The sequence below is a fragment of the Apodemus sylvaticus genome, chromosome 11 (genome assembly GCF_947179515.1).
Source record: "Apodemus sylvaticus chromosome 11, mApoSyl1.1, whole genome shotgun sequence".
NCBI classification, from domain to species: Eukaryota; Metazoa; Chordata; class Mammalia; order Rodentia; family Muridae; genus Apodemus; species Apodemus sylvaticus.
This window is the reverse complement of record NC_067482.1, coordinates 51,443,547-51,467,177: the sequence shown is the minus strand read 5'-3', so window position 1 is coordinate 51,467,177 and position 23,631 is coordinate 51,443,547. Positions and strand designations below refer to the sequence as shown.

Genomic DNA, 23,631 nt, shown 5'->3' with positions numbered 1-23,631 from the left:
TCACAAGAAAGAGTAAGAAGAAGGACTGATGGCCCTGAATGGCCTAAAAACTTCATAGGAAGATCAACACTGTCAACTAACCTGGACCCTTGGCGCTCTCAGAGACTGGACCACCAACCAAAGCTGAACTTAAGCCTCCCTGCACATTTGGGTCAGATGTGCAGCTTGGTCTTCACGTGGGTCCAGAACAACTACAGTGAGACTATCCCAAAAGCTGTTGCCTGTATGTTGGATATATTATTCTAGCTGGACTGCCTTGTCTGGCTTCAGTGGGAGAGGATGAGCCAAACATTACAGAGAATTGATGTGGCAAGGTGTGGGGATACCCAGCAAAGCACACACTCTCCAAGAAAGGGGAGAAAGGATAGAGGTAGGATTGTGACCACAAGAGGGCCAGTAAATGTGATGCAGAGTGAATAAAGAAATTAAGGAATAGACAAACAAACAAACATACAAGTAAACCTATGGAGAATGTTTCCAATTCAAACCATAACATATAACAACAGATAAGCAGTAGTCTTCATTTATCTGAATTTTTTGGCTTTCTCTGTACATTCACCAGGCATTTCAGGGAACAACTACCATGACTTCCTCTCCATGTGAGGAAGAAACTATGACAAGTATTTGTCCATCCTAGAACTAAGCAAAAATTCTTTTACTCTGTCAGATAATTTTTACATCAAGGCAAAACATTTTATCAATAATATATTTAACTTAAATAATAGGACCAAGTGAGAATATTTCTAGGAAGATTTAAAAACCCTAGCTATTTTTTGCTGCGGAAATCTACAGATAGATTAATAACCCAATAAATTACAAATTGCTTTCCTCTCAGAAGTCTTATGTCTAAATATTTACAAGAATACAAAGTATGGTTTTAAATTTTATCATTATTAAAAATGTGCAGTCACTAGTATATATAGCCCATTAAAGGTTACATCAAAGATATTTTAGGAATGCATCCTTCTATATGTCCAAGTGCACAAAGAAAATGATTCCAGAATATAAAATGGGAGGTTTAATGGAATGAATTCCAAAAGCTTGACTATTTTTGAGAAATTCATTTGTACAAACAAGTATGATTGAATGTTATGTAAATGTGCTTTTGAAAATGCAAACACATAATTCCTTGTCCTCTACCTGCTAACTTACTCTCTAGTTCTTCTGAATCAATCTTCTTCTTCTCTTTCTATTCTTCCACTGGAAAACACAAGTAACTTTGTATTCCCACTGTGGATCCACTGCCATTATTTTGTTTGACTGACTTACTTTCTGTGCATTTCCAGTTCTTCCATAAAGTAAGTACTCATAAAGGTTTTCACAACATAACAATCTCTACTTAAAAGACAGGGTGATAATGTCCAGTGATACTCTGGATCCAGTACACAGAGACCGGGATGACATATCTATCCTACAAAGAAATACTACTCTTGAAACTTTAATGTGAATATGAAATTCAAATAGGAAAGGGTACCTGGGAATAATTTGGAAGTGAAATCTAGACTGTGTATTTTGCCAAGCTACTGAGTGCAACATTCATCAATGTAGGACTGAACCACTCGGTGTAATAAAACCAATGATACTCACAAAGTACTCACAGTGATACTCACAGTAGTCAAATATGTAGCACTTTAATATATATGGATGGATGTCAAATATGCAGAAAAATAGATAGTAAAAGGAGTGTTAGTAAGACTTCCATTTTCACATTCCGTTTTTGTTGTCTTGAAATGTGTGTAGAGTGATTCATATTATATTTAAATAAATAAATAAACAAATGAATAATCTCGGTTTTAGGGTAGCCACAAGTAAGCTAATACAATTTAAAAGGTACATGTGAAACCTGATAAAGGAAAAGTAACAAAAGTGAACACAAAAATCCAAACTGCAAGAATTTAAGCTAAAAGAAGCTAAAACACACAGGAAATAAGGGATTTCAAGTTAACAAACACTAAATGTAAAATAAGTAGAAATTAAAGTTTACAGACCTTAGAATAAAATGAGCTAAACAAAATATTCAGTTTTGGAATAAAAAACCTACCAGATTATTACACTGAGTAAAAATAAAGTATGCATATGGGGAGGGGGGATCTGGGAAAAGTGGAAATCATTTGGAATGTAAACAAAGAATATAGAAAATAAAAATATTAAAAAAAAGAAATGTAAATGAAGAAAAAATCTAATAAAAATAAAAAAGAATAAATAAATGAGCAATTGAAAACAAAAAAATAAATAAAGTGTGCTTTCAAGAAGAGATTTTGCCAAATTAAAAAAGAAATATATTTGCAGAAAAATAGTCAAACATCAATGAAAAAAGATGCTTACTTGTCTATGTTTGTCAAAGGATTTTTTAAAGTCATATTGGTATTGAAAGTAATTATTTTTCAAATAATTTGTTTAAATCTCCAGTCTTTCTTTTAACCATCACACCTCTATGTCTCTACAAATATGTCTTGGGCTGGAGAGATAGCTCAGTGGATAAAGCACTTTGGGACAAGAGGATGCACCTGAGCTCATATGCTCATACATAGGTAATTACTAGATTAGTATTGTGGTCCTTCTCTAATCCCCGCATGTGGTATTCTGACAAAGAATCTCAGACTAAGATGGGTAATAAGATTGGCTGAGTATTTTAATATGGCTCCTGTGAGAAAGTCATCATCAATTCGAGGTATAGCGACAGTAAAGAACTCAATTGACCTGTCTTTGGCCCCTACATAACTCACACAGGTAAAGGAATTTAAGCACACAAACATGTACATCACATACACATACTGGCTTGCCAAAAGTGGTTTTTGTAATTGTTTGGGGTGTTTCTTTTTGAGAGAAGACCTCACTATAGATCAGGCAGGCTGTTATCTCACACTCTTCTTCCTCAGACTTCCTGTCGCTAGGATTACAGGCTGTTACCCACACATGGTTCCAGGTCTCTTCCTCTCATAATAAATACTTAGTTGTCAGTGAACTATTTAATAATCCATGCAGTGAAAATATTAAAATATATATATATACATATATATATGTATATATATATATATATTAAGCTGGTTAATGTTGAAAGAAAAAATAGAAAATTTACTAGTATGTGGTTAGATACCTCTAATAATAAAGTATTTTGTTAGTATGCAAAGAGTGCCCTTGAATTTTTTTTTACAAATGCAGTAGTTTAATAAAGGTATTTCCATGAAATAACTATAGGTCAAATAGAGTTGTTTGATTTATTAGTTAATTAATAAAGAAATTTAAAATGAATCATCTTCCTGAATTTCAAAATAAAACTTTTAAAAACAATCCTTTATTTATTAAATCCAACCCAGATTAAAACTATTAGAATTGTTTGGAGGTAAATTCTAAAATTGTATACAATATATTTCTGCTCTATTTTACCTTTAATAGAGGAAGATATTTTTACAAATAATCTATAGATGAATGTTATCAGATTTCATTGTATTTACAATGATTGTTTCATGAATTATTTATTGTATGTTATTAGATACAGAAAGATTCTTTTTGTCAACTAAGTAGATGAATTTTATTATTGCCTAAACTATTTATTTATTTATTTATTTATTTATTTATTTATTTGGCATTTTATTAATTTACATTTCAAATGTTATTCCTGCTTCCAGTTTTTCACTCCAAAAACACCCTATCCCTTACCTCCTCCTAGTCTACCTCAGCCCATCCACTCTCTCTTCCCTGAGGCAAAGGACACTGTCAATAGGACAAACCAGCTACCAACAAATTGGAAAAAGATTTTTACCAACCCTATATCTGACAGAGAGCTAATATGCTTTATATACCAAGAACTCAAGAAGGTAGACTCCAGAGAACCAAATAACCCTATTAAAAAAATATGGTACAGAGCTAAACAAAGAATTCTCAACTGAGGAATATTGAATGACTGAGAACCATCTGAAGAAATGTTCAACATCCTTAGTCATCAGGGAAATACAAATAGAAACAACCCTGAGATTCCACTTCACACAAGTCAGGATGACTAAGATCAAAAATTCAAGTGACAGCAGATACTGGCGAGGATGTGGAGAAAGAGGAACACTTCTCCCTTGTTGGTGGGATTGCAAGCTGGTACAACCACTCTGGAAATCAACCTGGCAGTTCCTCAGAAAACTGGGCATAGTACTACCTAAGGACCCAGCTACACCACTCTTGGGCATATACTCAGAAAATTCTCCAACATGTAATAAGGAGACTGCTTCACTATGTCCCTGCTTCACTAAGTCATAGCAGCCTTATTTATAATAGCCAGAAGCTTGAAAGAACACAAATGTCCCTCAATAGATGAATGGATACAGAAAATATGGAATACTTACACAATGGAATACTACTCAGCTATTAAAAACAATGAATTCATGAAATTTTTAGGCAAATAGATAGAACTAGAAAATATCATCCAGAGTGAGGTAACCCAATCACAAAAAACCACACATGGTATGTACTCACTGATAAGTGGATATTAGCACAGAAGCGTGGAATACCCAATATACAATTCACAGACCAAATGAAGCTCAAGCAGAGGATGCCCTTGATGGTCATCAAAGGGAGGAAATGTCCTTGGTCCTGAGAAGGCTGGATGCCCTTTAATTTTAATAGTCTGAGATTTTCTTCGCATAGAATTCAGCTAAATTTTTTTTTTTCAATCTAGGGACATCTGATGATTTTATAGTTGTTGTTCTTTGTTTTTTGTTTGTTTGCTTGTTTATACTTGGCATTATATAGGTTTAGAATGCTGTCTTCTCTTTCAGAGCAACTAAGCCATTATGTGCTCTTTACACAAAATATAGACAGAGGCTCATGTACTTCTGGCTTGCAACATGAAAGACAAAAGCAAAGAAGACATGCCCTAGCATGTATTAGATATTTAGTATGTGCTTCTGAACACATATGTAGATATTAGCATCATTTCTAAAAGCATCATGAAACGTTTGTAAGTTTTATGAGAGGAAGCCAGAAAATCCCAAATCTTTAAACTAATTTGACTGTTCACCTTTACATAGCTCAGCTGTGTTGTGAGCTCAATGGCTATGAATTCATCTTGATCGCATCTTCCAAACTGCCTTCTGTTCAATGAGTAATAGAATATTGATGCACAACCACTAACTTCAGGTATCTTGATTAATCCTCCCCTATTTAAAATTGCAATGTTTTGACTAACGTAATCTTTATTTAACACTTTTTGTCTGAGACACTTAACTGTTATTGACATATTAGACTCTGTGAACTTAGATTATCCTTTCACTATTCTCAGTAACACTTCAAGGAAAAAAATCCAGTTTTTTATACAAAAAAAGAAACCCTTTCAAAAAATAGTAGGCTAAGATGTCTTTGGATGTTAAGTAAGTGAACAACTACTCATTAATAATAATGTAAAGCAAGTTTTCATAGCTACTATAAAAATACTTTTAGATGCCCCTAGAGACAAAACAATCGGTCTTTGTAATAGAAGACATATAAACACAAGCATTCATTGTTACAGATGAGCCTAGGTATATCTATGTTCAATATACTAATATGGAATCAATATATCATAAAAAAATTGGCACAAGAAGGGGTAGCTCAGAAAACCATGAAAGAGCAGGCATTCTTTCATCAGAAACTAGGAGTGAATGGCGAAAAGGAGAATCATATTAGTTAAAAATTCAAATCAAGTCAGCTGAGAATGTTCTGAGGCCAGGAGTATATTTCAAAGGCAAATCTAACAAGTGTCTACAATATGCAAAGGGGATTGGGAGACTTAATGCTGAAAAGAGGGAAAAAAAAGAAAAGGTTTAAAGCAAAACCTCAGCTTTGAGTGCACACAGTATTAAGTATGTACACTATTATGTTCACATATGCACACACACCACACACACACATACACACACAAACCTTTCAACATTTTAGTTGAATATAGAAATGTAACTGAATTTGCAGAAAGTCAGTTGAGAATCTGCTATTTTCCCGTTATAGTTTTCTTTTGATCCTTGAATAATCATTTGTGAACAAAACAAAACTAAACAAATCTAGTGAAGCTTCTGTCAGTGCCACTGAAGACATAGCTGATGATTAAACGATTTACCAAGACCCCTACCCTGTAAGGTTTTTAGTCTTTTGGGCCAAATAACTGGACTTATTATTGCTGGACTCCCAGTGAATGAGAATCAAGTTTCATAGTTTTTTTTTTTTTTTTTAATGTCCATAGTTACCTAATTGTAAGAAACATTAGCAGCTATGATTATTTCCTAGGGCCGAAGACATCAGACGTCCTAATAGTTTTCAATGGCCCTTTTGGTAAACTCAGAGAGGGTTCCTTCATAGGGGCAGGGGACAAACTCTTTTGACCCTTCAGGTTCTCCATACTTTCAAGATTTCAGCTTCCTATATAGCAATCTCCTTTAAGGAGACTCATCAAGTGAGCACCACCTGCATCTACTTCTGCCATCTCAGGAATATAAAGAAATAGTTTGTATTTGAGCAGAAAACCTAAAGACTGAACTTTCTCCCATTGAGCCATTTTATACTTAGAAACATGCTTTCAGAACGCAGCTCATTTTTGAAGGGTGCGCTGCTCGGAAGTGTCGTCTTTGCCTTGATCACGGTGCTTGGACACTTTAGGATAGGTCTCAGAAACAGGATACACCACCACAAGCATAACCATCTGCAAGCTTCTAACAAAGATGTCTTGAAAATGTCAGAAGATGATCGCCTGGAACTCGGTAACAGCTTCCGGGTGTACTGCATCATACTTGTAACACCCAAACACCTGAGTCTGTGGGCTACAGTTAACGAAACTTGGATCAAACACTGTGACAAGGCTGAGTTCTTCAGTTCCGAACATGTTAAAGGATTTGTGTCCGTTACTGTGAAGGAGAATAGCACGTCATTGGTGATGATAAAAGCTTACACGTATGCCTTTGAGAAATACGAAGACCAATATAGCTGGTTCTTTCTCACATATCCCACTACGTTTGCTGTTATTGAAAACTTAAAGTATTTTTTGTTAAGAAAAGATCCATCACAACCTTTCTATCTAGGTCACACTGAACACATTGGAGCTCTTGACTACGTGACTTTGGAAGGAGGGGTGGTCCTAAGTATAGAATCAGTGGAAAGACTCATTGACTGTTTCAAGATTGCGCAAAGGTGTCCCCATGAGGAAAAACTGATTCGGAAGTTTTCTGAAGATCAGCAGCTTGCAATCTTCCTGAAAGAGGTAGGAGTGTTTGCAGAAAATGCTGAAGATGCAGAGGGGAAAGATTTATTTAATACAAAAACTATTGGGATACTTATCAAAGAGGCAATGACTGACTACCCGAATGAGATCGTACAAGGATGCTGTTCTGATATGGCCATTTCTTTCAGTGGACTGACTCCTAATCAGATGTATGTTATGATGTATGGAGTGTACCGCCTTCGGGCATTTGGACATGGATTCAGTGATGCATTGAATTTTTTCCCTCCAAATGGTTCTGACAACGATTGAAAAAACAGAAAACATCCTGTATTTAATAACCACAGATGCCATGGTACTTGCAGTAATAGCATGACAAAGTCAGTAGCATGTTTCTTTTCCAGTCTAGTCATATTGTGTCACCCTACATGAAAATTTATTTTATTTTCTTAAATGGGATTTTATTTTTCCCTTAAAACACTTGTAAAATGTTACACGTGCTATAGAAAAATTCTTTTGTCTGTATGCTTTGATAATTACAACAGTGTAAATAAAGGATGCGCGAGTATATTTGTTTTATACAAACTGACTTATAAACATTAAAATCTGTGGTATGCTTTTGCTTATTCACTTTAAATACGTTATACCTTTCTTCGGTTTCTAATATATATAAATAAAATTTCACCTAATAAAACACATTTTGCAAAAAACAAAACAAAAAAAAAACAAACCAAAAACTTTACTAAGAAGCATATATTATCTACTGAATAACAGTCTATTTATCAAATGACACATAACCAATCTACTTTCAATTTATGCTTTTTAAAAATGACAATGTATCTCTGTGCCTTACTTGAACATGAACTTAGGCACAAGATGTGCATTGCTTTGAACAAACACTCAAAAATCGCATTATGTAGATTACATACAAATGTTCACATCACATATTGATGAAAATAAACTTAGAAAACCCAGAAATGCAATGATGTCTCAGTCAGTTTTCTAAAAGTTATTAAGCTACATTGGAAAGTGCTGTAATTTCTAAAGCATCCTTTTAATTCCAATGGATGAAACAATAAGCATCCAATTAATTTATCTTTGCCCATTGATAATTGTAATTATCAAGGAGTGCCCAATGGAGGAGTTAGAGAGAGGCCTGAAGAAGATGAAGGGGGCTGCGAGTCCATAGGAAGAACAATATCAACCAACCAGATACCTCAGAGCTCCACCAACCAAAGGGTACACATGGAGGGACCCATGGCTCCAGCTGCATATGTAGCAGAGGATGTCATTGTCTGGCATCAAAAGGAGGAGAGGCCCTTGGTCCTGTGAAGGCTCAATTTCCCAGTCTAGGGGAAGGCCAGGGCATTGAAGTGGGAGTGGGAGCTTGGGAGGGAGAGCATCCTCACAGAAGCAATGGGAGGGGGAGTGGGAGAGGAGGTTCAGAAGGGGAAAGAGGGAAAGGGATGACATTTGAAGTATAAATACTTAAAGTATTCAATAAAATAAAACAAAAAGAAAACAATAAAACACCCCAAAAATGTATCTAATGATTTCTTCTTCAGTTATTTACTCAGGAAATCTGAGTAGTCTTAATTTGTTTTTAAATCAAGGTCATGATTTACAATGTGAAACTATTGGAAATATGCTGATATAAAGGTCCATGGAGAAAAGAGGGAAGACACCTAGCACCTACCCTGGGTGCCAGTAGGATGAACTAACTTGTGTTGGAAAGAGAGGAAAAATAGGGCATGTGATAGAAGGCAGAGAACAACATAAATTTCATTTTAAAGAATGGTGGAACTACAGGTTTGAATGCCATGAGGAGCAGACAGATATGAGAAAGTCATACTGAGGTTCTGATCCAGGCTCTCACCAAAGGCCATGGATTGGTCTGTAGTCCAGCTGCATCTGGGGTTTGTAGCAACATCCCAGTCCTGTGTTACCACCAAAGCCCATGCAGATCTCCTTTGTCTGGACTGCTACCTGAGGCATTCTGTTGAGCTGGCTCTACTACTCTCTTAGCACAGTAGAGATGACACTCAAGGAGGGTGAGTAGGTTGACTGGCATTGAAGGTATGAGCATGGGACATCTGTTCCTGTTACTTTTCTGTCATGCAGTGGTACAGGCAAGGAAGAGACTTTGTACCTTGCTGCTTCTGGTAGGTGGAGGAGCTGACCCTGGTGTCATGAGAGTGGAAAGGCTGGCCCTTCACTCTCTGCATCAAGGGAGAGCAAGCCCTGAATCTTACCTTGGCAGAAAAGTAGAGCTGGCCCTGGTTTCTGGTGTTGTGGTTGAGCCAGACAAGAGGAAATAAGAGCCTAAGATCGGGATCTGCCCATTTCTGGCTGCAGTATTATGTAAAACATCTAAGGATGTTGCCAAAGTATAATGACATGTAACTATCATAACTGTATCATAGAGAACAATATGATTAGTATGTACTTTATTCTGATCCACCAATTCATTCTTCCTTGCAATAAATAATAGATTCATGAAAAGATTAATGACTATTGGACATCCGAAAATATCATAGGGCACATGAGACTGGATTTGGGGTGTCAAAAGTGAAAAATTGTGCATTAGATACAAATAGCAAAGTATATGAGTTACTGGAATATGGAAGAAACTTTAAAAAAAAAACACTACTGGGCAATATGGGATATGGAACAATTAAAAGAATTAAAGCCAATAGATACATCTGTGAAATCCATTTGTACCAACTGCCCCAAACCATATCATCTTGTGGCATGAAGGACACCTTGGAAACTCATCATTCTTCCTCTCAGAATAAACAAAGGGACCAATTATATAGGGTCAGACAGAAGAGTGATTTTTTTTACCCAAAATGGTAATTCAAATCATAGATATTTTTGGTTTGAAATATTTATTAGATTTTATTCTATGTATATTTCTACATTGTTGGGTGATTTACTTTTATTGTGGAATGTGGTTATACTTCATTTAATGTTTATGTTTCAGTCCATGTATTCAACAACCCCAAAATATTAGAGAATTGTTAAGATAAGACATGTACCCTTTTGAGTTTTGTGTTTCAGAATGTATATGTACACCTACAGCAGGACCATGCTTAGCTTCCTAAGAATGAATTGACTTCCATTATGCCTGAATCATTACTCTCTGAAGTGTAAATAATGGCATGCCTTACTGCTCCATATGCTCATTGATATTTAGTGCATCCACTGATTTTCAATCATCCCAGAAAGTGTGAGGTGGTTCATTGCTATTTCAATGACTTTTAATCATTGTTAATTCACTTTTCTGCATAGAATATTGAAGGACATTTCATATGCTTATTGCTATTTCTATTATCTCTTTTTTTAAATGTGGACTTTTTAATCTTAATGTATTTATATTTCTTTTTTCTTAGACATTTTCTTTATTTACATTTCAAATGTTATCCACTTTCCTCATTTCACCTTCAACCCCCTCCCCCATCCCACCTCCCCTCCCCCTGCTCACCAACACATGTACTCCAGCTTCCCTGTCCTGGTATTCCCCTACACCTGGGCATCAAGCCTTAACAGAACCAAGCTCCTTTCCTCTTATTGATGTCCAACAAGGCCATCCTCTGATACATATGCAGCTGGAGCCATGAGTTCCTCCATGTGTACTCTTTAGTTGATGGTTTAGTCCCTGGGAGCTCTGGGGAGGCTGGTTGGTTCGTATTGTTGTTCCTCCTATGTGACTGCAAACCTCTTCAATTCCTTGGGTCCTTTGTCTAGTTCATCCATTGGGAACCCTGTGCTCAGTCCATTTATTGTCTGCGAGCATCCACTTCTGTATTTGGCAGGCACTGGCAGAGCCTCTCAGAATACAGCTATATCAGACTCCTGTCAGCAAGCACTTTTTGGCATCCACAATAGTGTCTGGGTTTGTTAATTGTATATAGGATGGATCCTCAGGTGGGGCCGTCTCTAGATGGCCTTTCCTTCAGTCTCTGCTCCACACTTTGTCTCTGTATCTCCTCCCATGGTTATTTTGATCCCTGTTCTAAGAAGGACTGAAGTATCCACACTTTGGGCTTCCTTCTTCTTGAGCTTCATATATTCTGCCAATTTTATCTTGAGTATTCTGACCTTCTGGGCTAATATCCACTTATCAGTGGGTGCATACTATGTGTGTTCTTTTGTGATTGGGTTACCTCATCAGGATGATATTTTCTAATTCCAATAATTTGCCTAAGAATTACAAGAATTCATTGCTTTTAAGAGCTGAGTAGTACATACTCCATTATGTAGATGTACCTCATTTTCTATATACCTTCTTCTCTTGTGGGACATCTGGACATCCAGCTTCTGGCTATTATAAATAAAGCTGCTATGAACATAGTGGATCAAGTGTCCTTATTACATGTTGAAGCATCTTCTGGGTATATGCTCAGGAGTGGTTTAGGTGGACCCTCAGGTAGTACTATGTTTAATTTTTTGAGGAACTGCCAAACTGATTTCCCAAGTGGTTGTACCAGCTTGCAATCCCACCAGCAGTGGAGGAGTGTTCCTCTTTTTCCAATCTTCTCCAGCTCCTGTTTTCTCCTGAGTTTTTGATCTTAGCCATTCTGACTGGTGTGAGGTGGAATGTCAGGGTTATTTTGATTTGCATTTCCCTGATGATGAAGGATGTTGAACATTTCTTTAGGTGCTTCTCAGCCACTCAGTATTCATTAGTTGAGAATTCTTTGTTTAGCTCTGTATCCCATTTTTAATAGGGTTATTTGTTTCTCTGAAGTCTAACCTCTTAACTTCTGTACTGGCTGGTTTTGTGTGTCAACTTGACACAGGCTGGAGTTATCACAGAGAAAGGAGCTTCAATTGGGGAAGTGCCTCCATGAGATTCAGCTGCGAGGCATTTTCTCAGTTAGTGATCAAGGGAGGAGGTTCCCTTGTGGGTGGTACTACCTCTGGGCTGGTATTCTTGGGTTCTAAAAGAGAGCAGGCTGAGCAAGCCAGGGGAACCAAATCAGTAAGGAACATCTCTCCATGGCCTCTGCATCAGCTCCTGCTTCCAACCCTGCTTGAGTTCCAGTTCTGACTTCCTTTTGTGATGAACAGCAATGCAGAAATATAAGCTGAAAAAAACCCTTTCCTCCCCAACTTGCTTCTTGGTCATGATGTTTTTGCAGGAATAGAAACCCTGACTAATGGATTGTGTTTTTGGTATTCCAGTTTTCTAGGTTAATATCCACTTATTAGTGAGTGCATACCATGATTCATCTTTTGAGTCTGGGTTACCTCACTTAGTATGATGTTCTCCAGCTCCATCCATTTGCCTAAGAATTTCATGAATTCATTGTTTCTAATGGCTGAATAGTACTCCATCCACATCAAATGAGGTTCAAGAAGAACGGAGGAGTGGCCCCTTGTTCTGGAAAGACTTAGTGAAGCAGTATAGGGCAAAACCAGAAAAGGGAAGTGGGAAGGGTTGGGTGGGAAAACTGGGGGAGGGAAGGGGGCTGATGGGACTTTCGGGGAGTGGGGGTCTAGAAAAGGGGAAATCATTTGAAATGTAAATAAAAAATATATCGAATAAAAAAAAAAGAAACCCTGACTAAGACAACTTCTTTGTATAAATTGGATATTAGCCCTCTATTGGATATAGAATTGGTAAAGATCTTTTCCCAATCTGTTGGTTGCCGGTTTGTCCTATTGACAATATATTTTTTTTTTGCCTTACAAAAGTTTTGCAATTTTATGAGGTCCCATTTGTCAATTATTGATCTTAGAGCATAAGCTATTGGTGTTCTGTTCATGTTTTCCTCTGTGCCCATTTGCTCAAGGCTCATCCCTACTTTCTTTCCTATTATTTTCAGTGTGTCTGGTTTTATGTGGAGGTCCTTCATCCACTTGGACTTGAGCTTTGTACAAGAAGATAAGAATGGATTGATTTCCATTATTCTATTTGCTAACCATCAGTTGAATCAGCACCATTTGTTGAAATTAATTTCTTTATTCCATTGAATGGTTTTTAGTTACTTTGTCAAAGAACAAGTGACTGGAGGTATGTGGGTTGATTTCTGTATCTTCAATTCTCTTCCATTGATCTATCTGCTTGTTACTATACCAATACCATGCAGTTTTTATCACAATTTCTCTGTAGAGAAAATTGAGGTCAGGGATGGTGATTCTGCCAAAAGTTGTTGAGAATAATTTTCAATATACTGGGTTTTCTGTTATTCCAGGTGAATTTGGAAATTGCTCTTTATAAATCTATAATGAATTGAGTTGGAAATTTGATGGGGCTATATTGAATCTGTAGATTGCTTTCATCAAGTTGTCCAAGAAAACCAACAAGATAGAGAAACCCTTAGCCAAACTAACCAGAGGGCACAGAGATAGTATCCAAATCAACAAAATCAGAATTAAATTGGAGACATAACAACAAAAACTGAGGAAATCCTCCAAAAAATCCTCAGATCCTACTACAAAAGCCTATACTCAACAAAACTAGAAAATCTACATGAAATGGACAATTTTCTGGACAGATACCAGGAACCAAAGTTAAATCTGGATCAGATAAATGATCTAAATTGTCCCATAACTAAAGAAATAGAAAGCATTCCTTAATAGTCTCCCAACCAAAAAAAAAAAAAAAAAAAAAAAAAAAAAGGCCCGGACCATATGTGAACAGATGTGAAGAGTGAAGAGTTCTATCAGACCTTCAAAGAAGATCTAATTCCAATACTCTTCAAACTATTTTTTTGATGAAGAACACAGACCAATGAGTGGTTTTAGGTTGAATCTCCTGAGAACTTACATTCTAAGCTATTTACTTCTCATATCTCATTTTGAAATTTATTTGAGAATACCGTCATTTTTATTTATTTAAGTATACTTGAGAGGAGACCATTGATAAAGTGGACTTTTGCTCCAACTTGTTGCTGTGTTCTAGAAACATATCCACTTTGAGAATATGTTTGAAGACAGCATCATAACAATGCTTCTAGAAGCCAAATGTTAATGATGGTTATGTTAACTCAATAAAAAAAATGTCACAGAGCCCTTAGAGTTACAGATTTCATAATACTTTGAATATAGATGTGAGATCATGAAAATACAAACAATTAAATATCAGTTTTGAGCCACTGACTTTGTCGACTCCATTAAGGCAGCTTTTGCAAATTTATAAACTAGTCAAAATGTAGTGGTTGCTATCAGAGAAAAAAAAAACAGACTTTCTGTTTTATTGTTGACTTTTTCCAGCTATTTTTAATTTGAAGATTTAAGTCTTTGATCAGATAGGAGTTTACCTGAGTGTTTTCTTCCAGTTTAAAGCTGTTATAAATTAATCCCTTAATGTGTAAATAGGAAAAAAAACTTCAAAGAAACCTAAATTACTGAGTTTAATATACTCTGCACTTGGAATCACATCTGAAATTCTATCACCAAACACAAGGTTAATTTGATTTATTCCTGTGTTATCCAAGTAGTTTTATACTTCTGTGTTACCACATTTAAGTCTGTGGTGTGTGTGTGTGTGTGTGTGTGTGTGTAAATGAAGTTCCAATATTGTGTTTCCTCTTTTATTCCTTCTTTGCATGTGAGTTTTCACTTGTTCCAATATAGTTGTTTGAAAACATTCTTCATTTCAGTTATATTACTTTGCTTTATTTTCAAAGTTAAATTATCATTTTTGTAACCAGTTTTAAGACTCTATACATTTTCCCTAAACTATATCACCATTTTTGTCTAATACAACATGAATTCCAAAACTGTGACTTTTCAGTAGAGCTTAATGTTGTGCGCTCTTTCTTCTATGATTGTGTTCTCTTCAGTATTGTGTTGATCAGTCTTCGTTGTTCTTCTACTCATATATTCTTTTGAAGTAAAGTTTGTTGAGAACCTCGAAATAATTTATGACAAATGTAATTAATGTAGAATATCTTGTGCACTGTGTGTCAGCATCACCTGTCAATAAAATGTGCTCGCCTATTTTAAAAAGGCAGGAGAAAATAGGTCGGTTTGTCAAGTATGAGAAGATTTGTTTCTGATTATAAGGAAGACTGACACATGAAACTTAGGAAAGATAAGTAGCCTTATGGTGACTAAGACTAGTTCAAATGGGATAATTGAGTTATATGTCATCAGGAACCAGCCAAACCTTATGGCCTAGATGATTAAGTCTCAAATTATTTTTAGAACAGAGCATGGGTGGAAAACTCCAGTGTTTCAGATTAAAGTTTTTCTGGATGTGCACAATAAAGTCAGAATATCATACTTCTCACTTAACTAAATGCCAGTGTTGGGGATCCAACACCTTCTGGAGTTAAATTTTGATTTTTCACAATATATTGATCTAGTTAAACTGAATGTGTCACAATACTGGCCCTTCAGTTTATTACAGATTAAAAATATGCAGAAGTATAAGGAGGCATCCCTTTCTATACCCAAGTACAGTTCTAGAACATAGTCCATCATAGTGAGGAAGTTCTTTAAGGTACCAAGACCTTAAAACACTGGTCATATGACAATCAAGAAACCAACAAAGATGAATGCATGCTGACTTTCGGTTCTAGTTCTCTAACCAAAGACTCAGGGATCCCAACCAAGAAAAGGTACTACTCACATTGAGATGGTCTTTCTACATATTATCACTTGGTTATTTAATTAAAGTAATCTCCAAAATATGCCCAGAGACTTGTGTATCTTAGAAACCTTGTTTTCAAGGTTCTGTTGCATAGGCAATTTCTTTTAATCTTTATTGTATGTATTCCAGTGCATATTAATTCTTCTATTGTGTTTCTGCTTTATGTTTTTTTACTAAAACAACAAAAATCCCCCAAAATTCATATTCTAGATTATCCATGATAGTTAAAAAGGTTAGAAGAGATAATAATTTTATTTTATTTTTAAAAAGGAAGTCGGGAACTAGATAGTATGACATTAATAAGCAATCTGAACTTGAAGGTTGTTAAGGCCTTGAGAATGAGAAGTTTAGAACAGCCTGGACTATGGAAAGAAAACCTCTCAAATAAACTGTAACAAAAGAGGATAGGAAGAGGCCAAGGAGGAGGAGAGAAAGAGGTAGGGAAAGAAAATATAGAGGGAAAAGATAGTAAAAGGCATATTTTATTTTTAAAAAATTGTTTTTATTAATTTGGTTTAACAGGATTATATTAAGTTTATTTCTCTGTGTTCCTCATATTTCTATCAACAACCCAGGAAAATTCATTTGCTTTTAAAAATACTTTGCATCAGAATCTTATATCTTTGCATCACTTTATTTCTCTCATTGGTTCGACTTCCAATGTAACAACTGGCACATAATCAACATTCTGCCAACTCCATTGTTACTTTACAATGAAGATCACTTTCTTCTGATTCTGAGTAAAACATTATTAATTACAGTGTTTTTATTATTAATCACAGTATGAAAATGAACTTCAGTAATCATATTTTAAGCAACTCTTTATAAATAATTATTTAAATATTTTCGTTCATTTCTAGCCATCAACCGAATTTCTAATTGGTCCATCCCAGCAATATTGAGAACTTCATAGAATTCACGTTAAATCTTTTATAATCTCAACTCATTACACGAATCCAAAATCTACTTCTGCATATTCTCACAATTTTGATATATACACACAATAAAAATATATTTTAAAAATAAACTATATGTTTTAAAATATATTTCAAAAATATACACTAAATAAAATTATATTTCCCACAGTTACAGAGGTTGGCAAGCCAAAATAAAGATGCCAGATGCTTTGATTCCCAAGGAATGATTTTTTCCTGATTTGAATTTGCTAGACTTCATCTTGCAACCATCTAAGACAGAAAGAAGGAAAGAATTTGGCTTATGCACTTGCAAGATACCAGCTCCTACTTTGTGATATCTCTTCTCATAATGTCATGTAAAATTAGTTCCTAGTGGTTCCATCTCTAAATACCATCATTTTAGGTATTATTGTTTTATTTTTCTGAAGGTGATAGCACAATCACTCAGCTATAGCTGTACATAATTCCAATGACAGTGAAACGTGGGTCCCTTATTTTTTATGTCAGCCAGACATTCATTGCTATGAAAATACCAACTGCAAAAAGAGAGGATGATTTATTTTTTCTCCAGGTTTCAGGAATTTCTTTTCACCCATCAGATGTCCCTAAGGATTGACCATAACAAAATGGTGTCTATAGGGCGTGATATAGTAGAGCTTCCTGCTTCTGGCAATCACTCATAGACATGTCTTTGTTTAGAATATTAACCGGTATGCTAATTAACATTTTTATCTGTTTCATTCTGTTGCTGCTTCTCTTCTGTACTGGCTGGGTTTTTGTGTCAAGTTGACACAGGCTGAAGTTATCACAGAGAAAGGAGTTTCAGTTGGGAAGTGCCTCCATGAAATCCAGCTGTTGGGCATTTTCTCAAGACTGGTAGTCTTGGTTTCTTTTTTTTTTATTATTCGATATATTTTTTATTTACATTTCAAATGATTTCCCCTTTTCTGGCCCCCCACTCCCCAAAAGTCACATAAGACCCCTTGCCTCCCCCTGTTCTCCCAAAATATGATCCACACATCAAACGAGGTACAAGAAGAATGGAAGAGTGGCCCCTGGTTTTAGAAAGACTCAGTGTAGCAGTATAAGGCAAAACCAGAACAGGGAAGTGGGAAGGGGTGGGTGGGAGAACAGGGGTAGTCTTGGTTTCTGTAAGAGAGCAAGCTGAGCAAGCCAGGGGAAGCAAGCCAGTAAGAAACATCTCTCCATGGCCTCTGCATCAGCTCCTGCTTCATGACCTGCTGAGTTCCAGTCCTGACTTCCTTTAGTGATGAACAGCAGTGTGGAAGTGTAAGCTAAATAAACCCTTTCCTCCCCAACTTGCTTCTTGGTCATGATGTTTGTGCAGGAATAGAAACCTGGAATAAAACATCTTCATTATTGGTTTCTTTTTTTCTTTCCTACTTCCCCATTCTTTTCTAACCTCCCTTTTCCCTATCATCCCTGCCCTGTCCGGTGCTCTTCCCTGTCATCCCCTCATCTTTCATTACTTTTCTTGTTCCTCTTTTCTATTTTGCTTTCCTTATTACCTCTTTCCCTTGTGACCTTACTTTAGTTTGGACTACATGGAACAGCATTTCAGAATGCCCTCCAGCCTTGAATTGGACTTCCATATATAAGTGATCCTCCAATCATAGCTTTCTGAATAGCTGAACCATAGAGGCATATATTTGTGATCAGGTTCAATACTAATTTTTAACCTACTTGATATTTAACTCTGCTTCACAAAATCAATATATGTTGTGCCTATAATATTTGGATTACGAAGAAATAAAAAGATTCATCATGAAATTTGTCTAGTATTTCTCTAGTATTAGAAACTTAAATACATGATTTTCTATCACTTTAACAAGACCTTGTATATTCCTGGTTTGAACTTATCATCAAGACGCTTACTGGCAAGTTTATGAGAAATGCCACACTGTCATCAATTTGGTAACACTGATTAAACAATTTATAAAAACCTCAGTTTAATATTTATCATACATCTTACAAGTACAAGGTCTTATGCTCAGCATGGATTATCAACATTTTAAGATGTTGGTCTAAAGCCTATGCCACAGTTCAATTAAGGGGATTTGGATTAAATTTATAGAAAAGTAATGTAGTAAGGACTGATATAATAATAAAAAAAACACAAAATATTTTATATCGCTTAGATATTTTGGAAAATGTACATTATAATTTTAAAATGTTAATTTCTCTGTCAATCGAGATTCTACCCCAAGGCAGAGGAAGATAATGTTTCTGAAAGAAAAATGAAAGTGAACTTTATGGCCCTATACAAAATATTAAAAACAATTATTATTGTGACCACCACCTTTACTTCACAGTGCTCTTAAGTCTTAATACATGAAAATATTTCTTACCAATAGAAAGACACAAATGACCTGAAAGCTTTAAATTACCTAGGGGTTCCTGCATTTCAGTAACATTTTATCCAGAAATTCAATTGTTAATGGGGATGTATAACACTCAAAGCTTTGCAATAGCCTCACAGCAAGTTCATGATAAATCATAAATCATTTCCTTCCACTTTTCATCCTCTGGCTTTTATAAACCTACACATTATACAATATTGTGTCATCTTCAGTTCCCAATGCTTTGATTTCTCTCATGCTGATAAAACATATAGCTCTGTAGTGCAATAATTTTCTTCTTAGAAGCTTTTCAGCATCCAGTATTTCCTAAGCAACTTTATTCCCATCACAAGCTTTGCCTCAGGCATGTCTGTGCACTGAGTAGGTATACAAGAATAAATTTGAGTATTTAGAGCCTGAAAAGCACTATATTAATATTTGCTAAGTGGATGAATGAGTGATTGGGAGGAGAAAAACAGTACCAAAAATGACTGACTTGGATCTCACATATTTGTTTTAAATGCTTCAAATTCTTTCTTCCTCCGTCTTTGAAATTTTCATCTCACCTTGTTATACAAGGAAGACATGGATAAATAATTGTTCCAGGCTTCATTTAGCTTTTACTGTGAAACCTAAACTATATTCCTAATATTGGTAGCTGTTGAAATGGCCTTATCACACCCAGAAAAAGCAAAATAAATCCCTGTATAGTTCCAAATGAAATTATAAAAATCCAACTTATTTCCTATCCCGTGATTTCAGCTTAGAATCTGGAAATGCAGGTCTTTTGTCATCACCCATTTCTGTCACGGAAGATAATGGGGATGCTTGGTTAATGGCTCAAGGAAAATAAAATGAAGCCACCACCGAGTTCTCTGTTTTATTTATTCTATTATGATTCTTTATAGCATGCAATTTCATTTATGATGCTATTTATCATCAAATACTATACCAAAAATGGTATGACAGGGCTGGAAATAATACGAAAGTATAATATTTCAGGTTTTTCACTTTGAATTTAAGTTTGGAATGAATGCTAAGGCATTCGAAAGTGGAATTTATAGATTAATGGGACAAAAACAAATGAAAAGTACTTTTATAAAATGTTCTCAAATATCTGTTAGCAGGTTAAATAAATAACTACGTCATTCATTCATATTTACCTTACAGAACAGAAATATATTTTTGAAACTACTATTTCATATTATTGCATATCCCTGAAAGAATAACTTTCCTAATACTCTATTGGGTTTGCACTTTTGACTTTACAGTATGCTCCTCTACATATTGGATATATTTCCCAATATTCATACTGGTTGGATGAAACAACAGTTACTACCAAATCCAACATATACTGTGGTGTTTGCTCTGAAAAAATGTGTGTGTGCAGTTAATCCATTATGCTCAGCAAGTAACTAATAATGGCAACTAACAATAGCTTGGAAAAAATTGTAAAGGTGTATGGTAACACAGGTATGAGGAACATGATCTCTCTCTCTCTCTATCTCTCTCTATCTATCTATATACATATATACAATATTGTATACATACAATATTAAATATTAATTAATATTAAATATTAATATATATATATATACTATTAAATTTTACTATCAAGTTCTTATTTCTAGCTTCTCTTTCTCATATATGCATTACTTGTACTGATATTCTCAAGTATCACACAATTTATATTTAAAAAAGTAAGGTGAGAATGAGCACTGGGGTATCATGGGACTTGTCCTTAGACAATGGGTAAGTGATAAGTAAATTAACAGCGGACAGAGTAAACTTCATGGTGCAGGAGGAGTCAGTATGAAAGTTATGGTGACACCCATAGCAATGGGGAACTCAAGAGTTATGTATTGTTTAATTACAGAATTAGCTGATTGTGGATAGCTAAAAGAATAAAAAATACTACAAATAGAGATAGTTTATCAATTTGATATTTCTATGTATTTAAATTGCCTTGGTCTTTGCTGACTTTTGTTTATTTTTATATTTATTTCCTTTTTTGTTCACATAAAAGATGAAATAAACATGACATCTTCACAAGACGTCACTTTTCTCTCTATTAATGCTTTTTTTGTTTTATCTTTTTTATTGAAAAGAGAAGTAAAAATACTTTATGACAAAATTAAAGATTTACATGGAAAATATTTCAGATAAAATAGAAGAGATACATAGAAAAACACGTTAAAATTGACATTTTTCATGGAAATCAAAGAGTTAAAGTGTTAGAATGGAAGATTATCATAGAAAATTTTATATAGATGTAATAATGGTAGTCATAAAGTTTTCCTAAGTTGACTGAAAGTGGAATTATAAACATTTTCTGATAAACTTGAGGATTTACATGGAAAATATTTCTGATATAATTGAAGAAATATATAGAAAAACATGTTAAAATTAAAGATTATCATGGAAATTATACAGATAAAGTGATAGGCATAAAGATAATCCTAAGTTGATTAAAGGTAGAATTATAAACATTTTCAGATAAAATTGAAGATTTTCATAGAAAATATTTCTGGTAAAATTTAAGAAATATATAAAAAAACATTAAAATTGACTATTTCATGGAATATTTTACATATAAAATAGTAGATTTAAAAACTCTTTCTAAATTAATTGAAGGTGGAATTAGAAATATTTGTGATAAAAAAGATTTACATTGAAAACATTTCTGACAAAATAGAGGAAATATATAGAAAGACATATTGAAATTGAAGATTATCATGAAAAAATAATGCAGATAAAATGGTAGACCTAAAAAGCATTACTAAATTAATTAAAAGAGGAATTACAAACATTTTCTGATAAAATTGAAGATTTATTTGAGTAATATTTCTGTTAGAATATGTCTTTTTATTGGGGAGTTGAGTTCATTGTTGTTAAAAGATATTAAGGAATAGTGATTGTTGCTGCCTGTTATTTTTAATGTTATTTATATGTTTGTGTGGGTATCATCTTTGGGTTTGTTGGAAGAGTACTTTCTTGCTTTTTCTAGGATGTAATTTTTTTCCTTGTGTTGGCATTTTCCATCTATTATCCTTTTTAGGGCTGGATTTGTGGACAGATATTGTGTAAATTTGGTTTTATCATGGAATATCTTGGTTTCTCCATCTATCATTATTGAGAGTTTTGCTGGGTATAGTATCCTGGACTGGCATTTGTGTTCTCTTAGGGTCTGTAGAGGTCTGCCCAGGATCTTCTAGCTTTCATCATCTCTGGTGAGAAGTCTGATATAATTCTGATAGGTCTGCATTGATAAGTTACTTGCCCTTTTTTCCTTACTACTTTTAATATTCTTTATTTGTTTAGTGAAATCTGGTGTTTTGATTATTATGTGATGGAAGGAGTGTCTGCTCTGGTCCACTCTGGAGTTCTGATGGTTTCTTGTATGTTCATGGGCATCTCTTTCTCTACGTTAGGGAAGTTTTCTTCTATAATTTTGTTGAAGATATTCACTGGCCCTATAAGTTGGAAATCTTCACTCTCATCTATACCTATAATCCTTAGGTTTTGTCTTCTCATTGTATCCTGGAGTTCCTGGATGTTTTTGGTTACCAGCTTTATGCATTTTGCGTTTTCTTTGAATGTTGAGTCAATGTTTTCTATGGTATCTTCAGTTGTTCTGTTGTTGATGCTTGCATCTATGACTCCTGAATCCCTTCCAAGGTTTTCTATCTCCAGAGATGTCTCACTTTGTGATTTCTTCATTGTTTCTACTTCCACTTTTAGATCCTGGATGGTTTTATTCAGTTCATTCACTTGATTGTTTGTGCTTTCCTGTAATTCTTTAAGGGATTTGTGCATTTCTTCTTTAAGGGCTTCTGCCTGTTGACACATGATCTCCTGTATTTCTTTAAGGGATTTTTGTGTTTCCTCCTTAAGGGCTTTAACATGTTGACTGATGTTCTCCTCTATTCCTTTAAGGGAGTTATTTAAGTCTTTCTTGAAGCTCTCTATCAGCATCATGAGATATGATTTTAAATCCAACTCTAGCTTTTCCTGTGTTTTGGGTATTCGGGACTTGCTGTGGAAGAACTCAGTTCTGATGTTGCCATGAGGCCTTGGTTTCTGTTGGTAGGGTTCTTGTGCTTGCTTTTCACTATCTGGTTATCTCTGGTGCTAGTTGGTATTGTCGTCTTTGGCTGGAGTTTGTTCCTCCTGTGTGCCTGTAAGCCTGTGTCCTTACACCTCTCAGCTCAGAAATGAAAGCACTGCTGGGAGATCACTCTCTCCTGGTGGTCTGGGCACAGAAGGCTTTGGGGTCTACCTGCTTCCTGGTGCAAATGGCAGCAGGAAGACTTCAGTCCCAGCTGCTCCACTGATATTAGACCCTGTGTGCTCCTAGCTGTTCCCCTCCAAAGAGAAGTTGGAGATCTCACCTCTGTGCTCAGAAGTCAAAGCCTGCTGGGAGATCACTCCTTCCTGGTGGGCTATGCACAGAAGGCTGTGGAGTCTCCAGGCTCCCTGGTGCAAATGGCCTCACCCTATTAATGTTAATCATAAAATATCAATATTATTTCTCTTAGGTTTGTGAAAATAAGTAACAGAATTCCCAAGAAGGGGAAA

The 23,631-nt window shown here is 35.2% G+C and overlaps 1 protein-coding gene across 1 annotated transcript; it reads left to right on the top strand.

Moving 5' to 3' along the window:
- Window positions 1–6,529: 6,529 nt before the first annotated feature.
- On the top strand, window positions 6,530–7,483 carry LOC127696674 (C1GALT1-specific chaperone 1-like). Its single transcript, XM_052199585.1, has one exon. It carries the CDS (start codon window positions 6,530–6,532, stop codon window positions 7,481–7,483), a length of 954 nt encoding a protein of 317 aa, XP_052055545.1.
- Window positions 7,484–23,631: the final 16,148 nt, after the last annotated feature.

Coding starts and splice junctions, on each gene's coding strand:
- LOC127696674 (XM_052199585.1), top strand. CDS start 6,530: ATGCTTTCAGAACGCAGCTCATTTTTGAAGGGTGCGCTGCTCGGAAGT.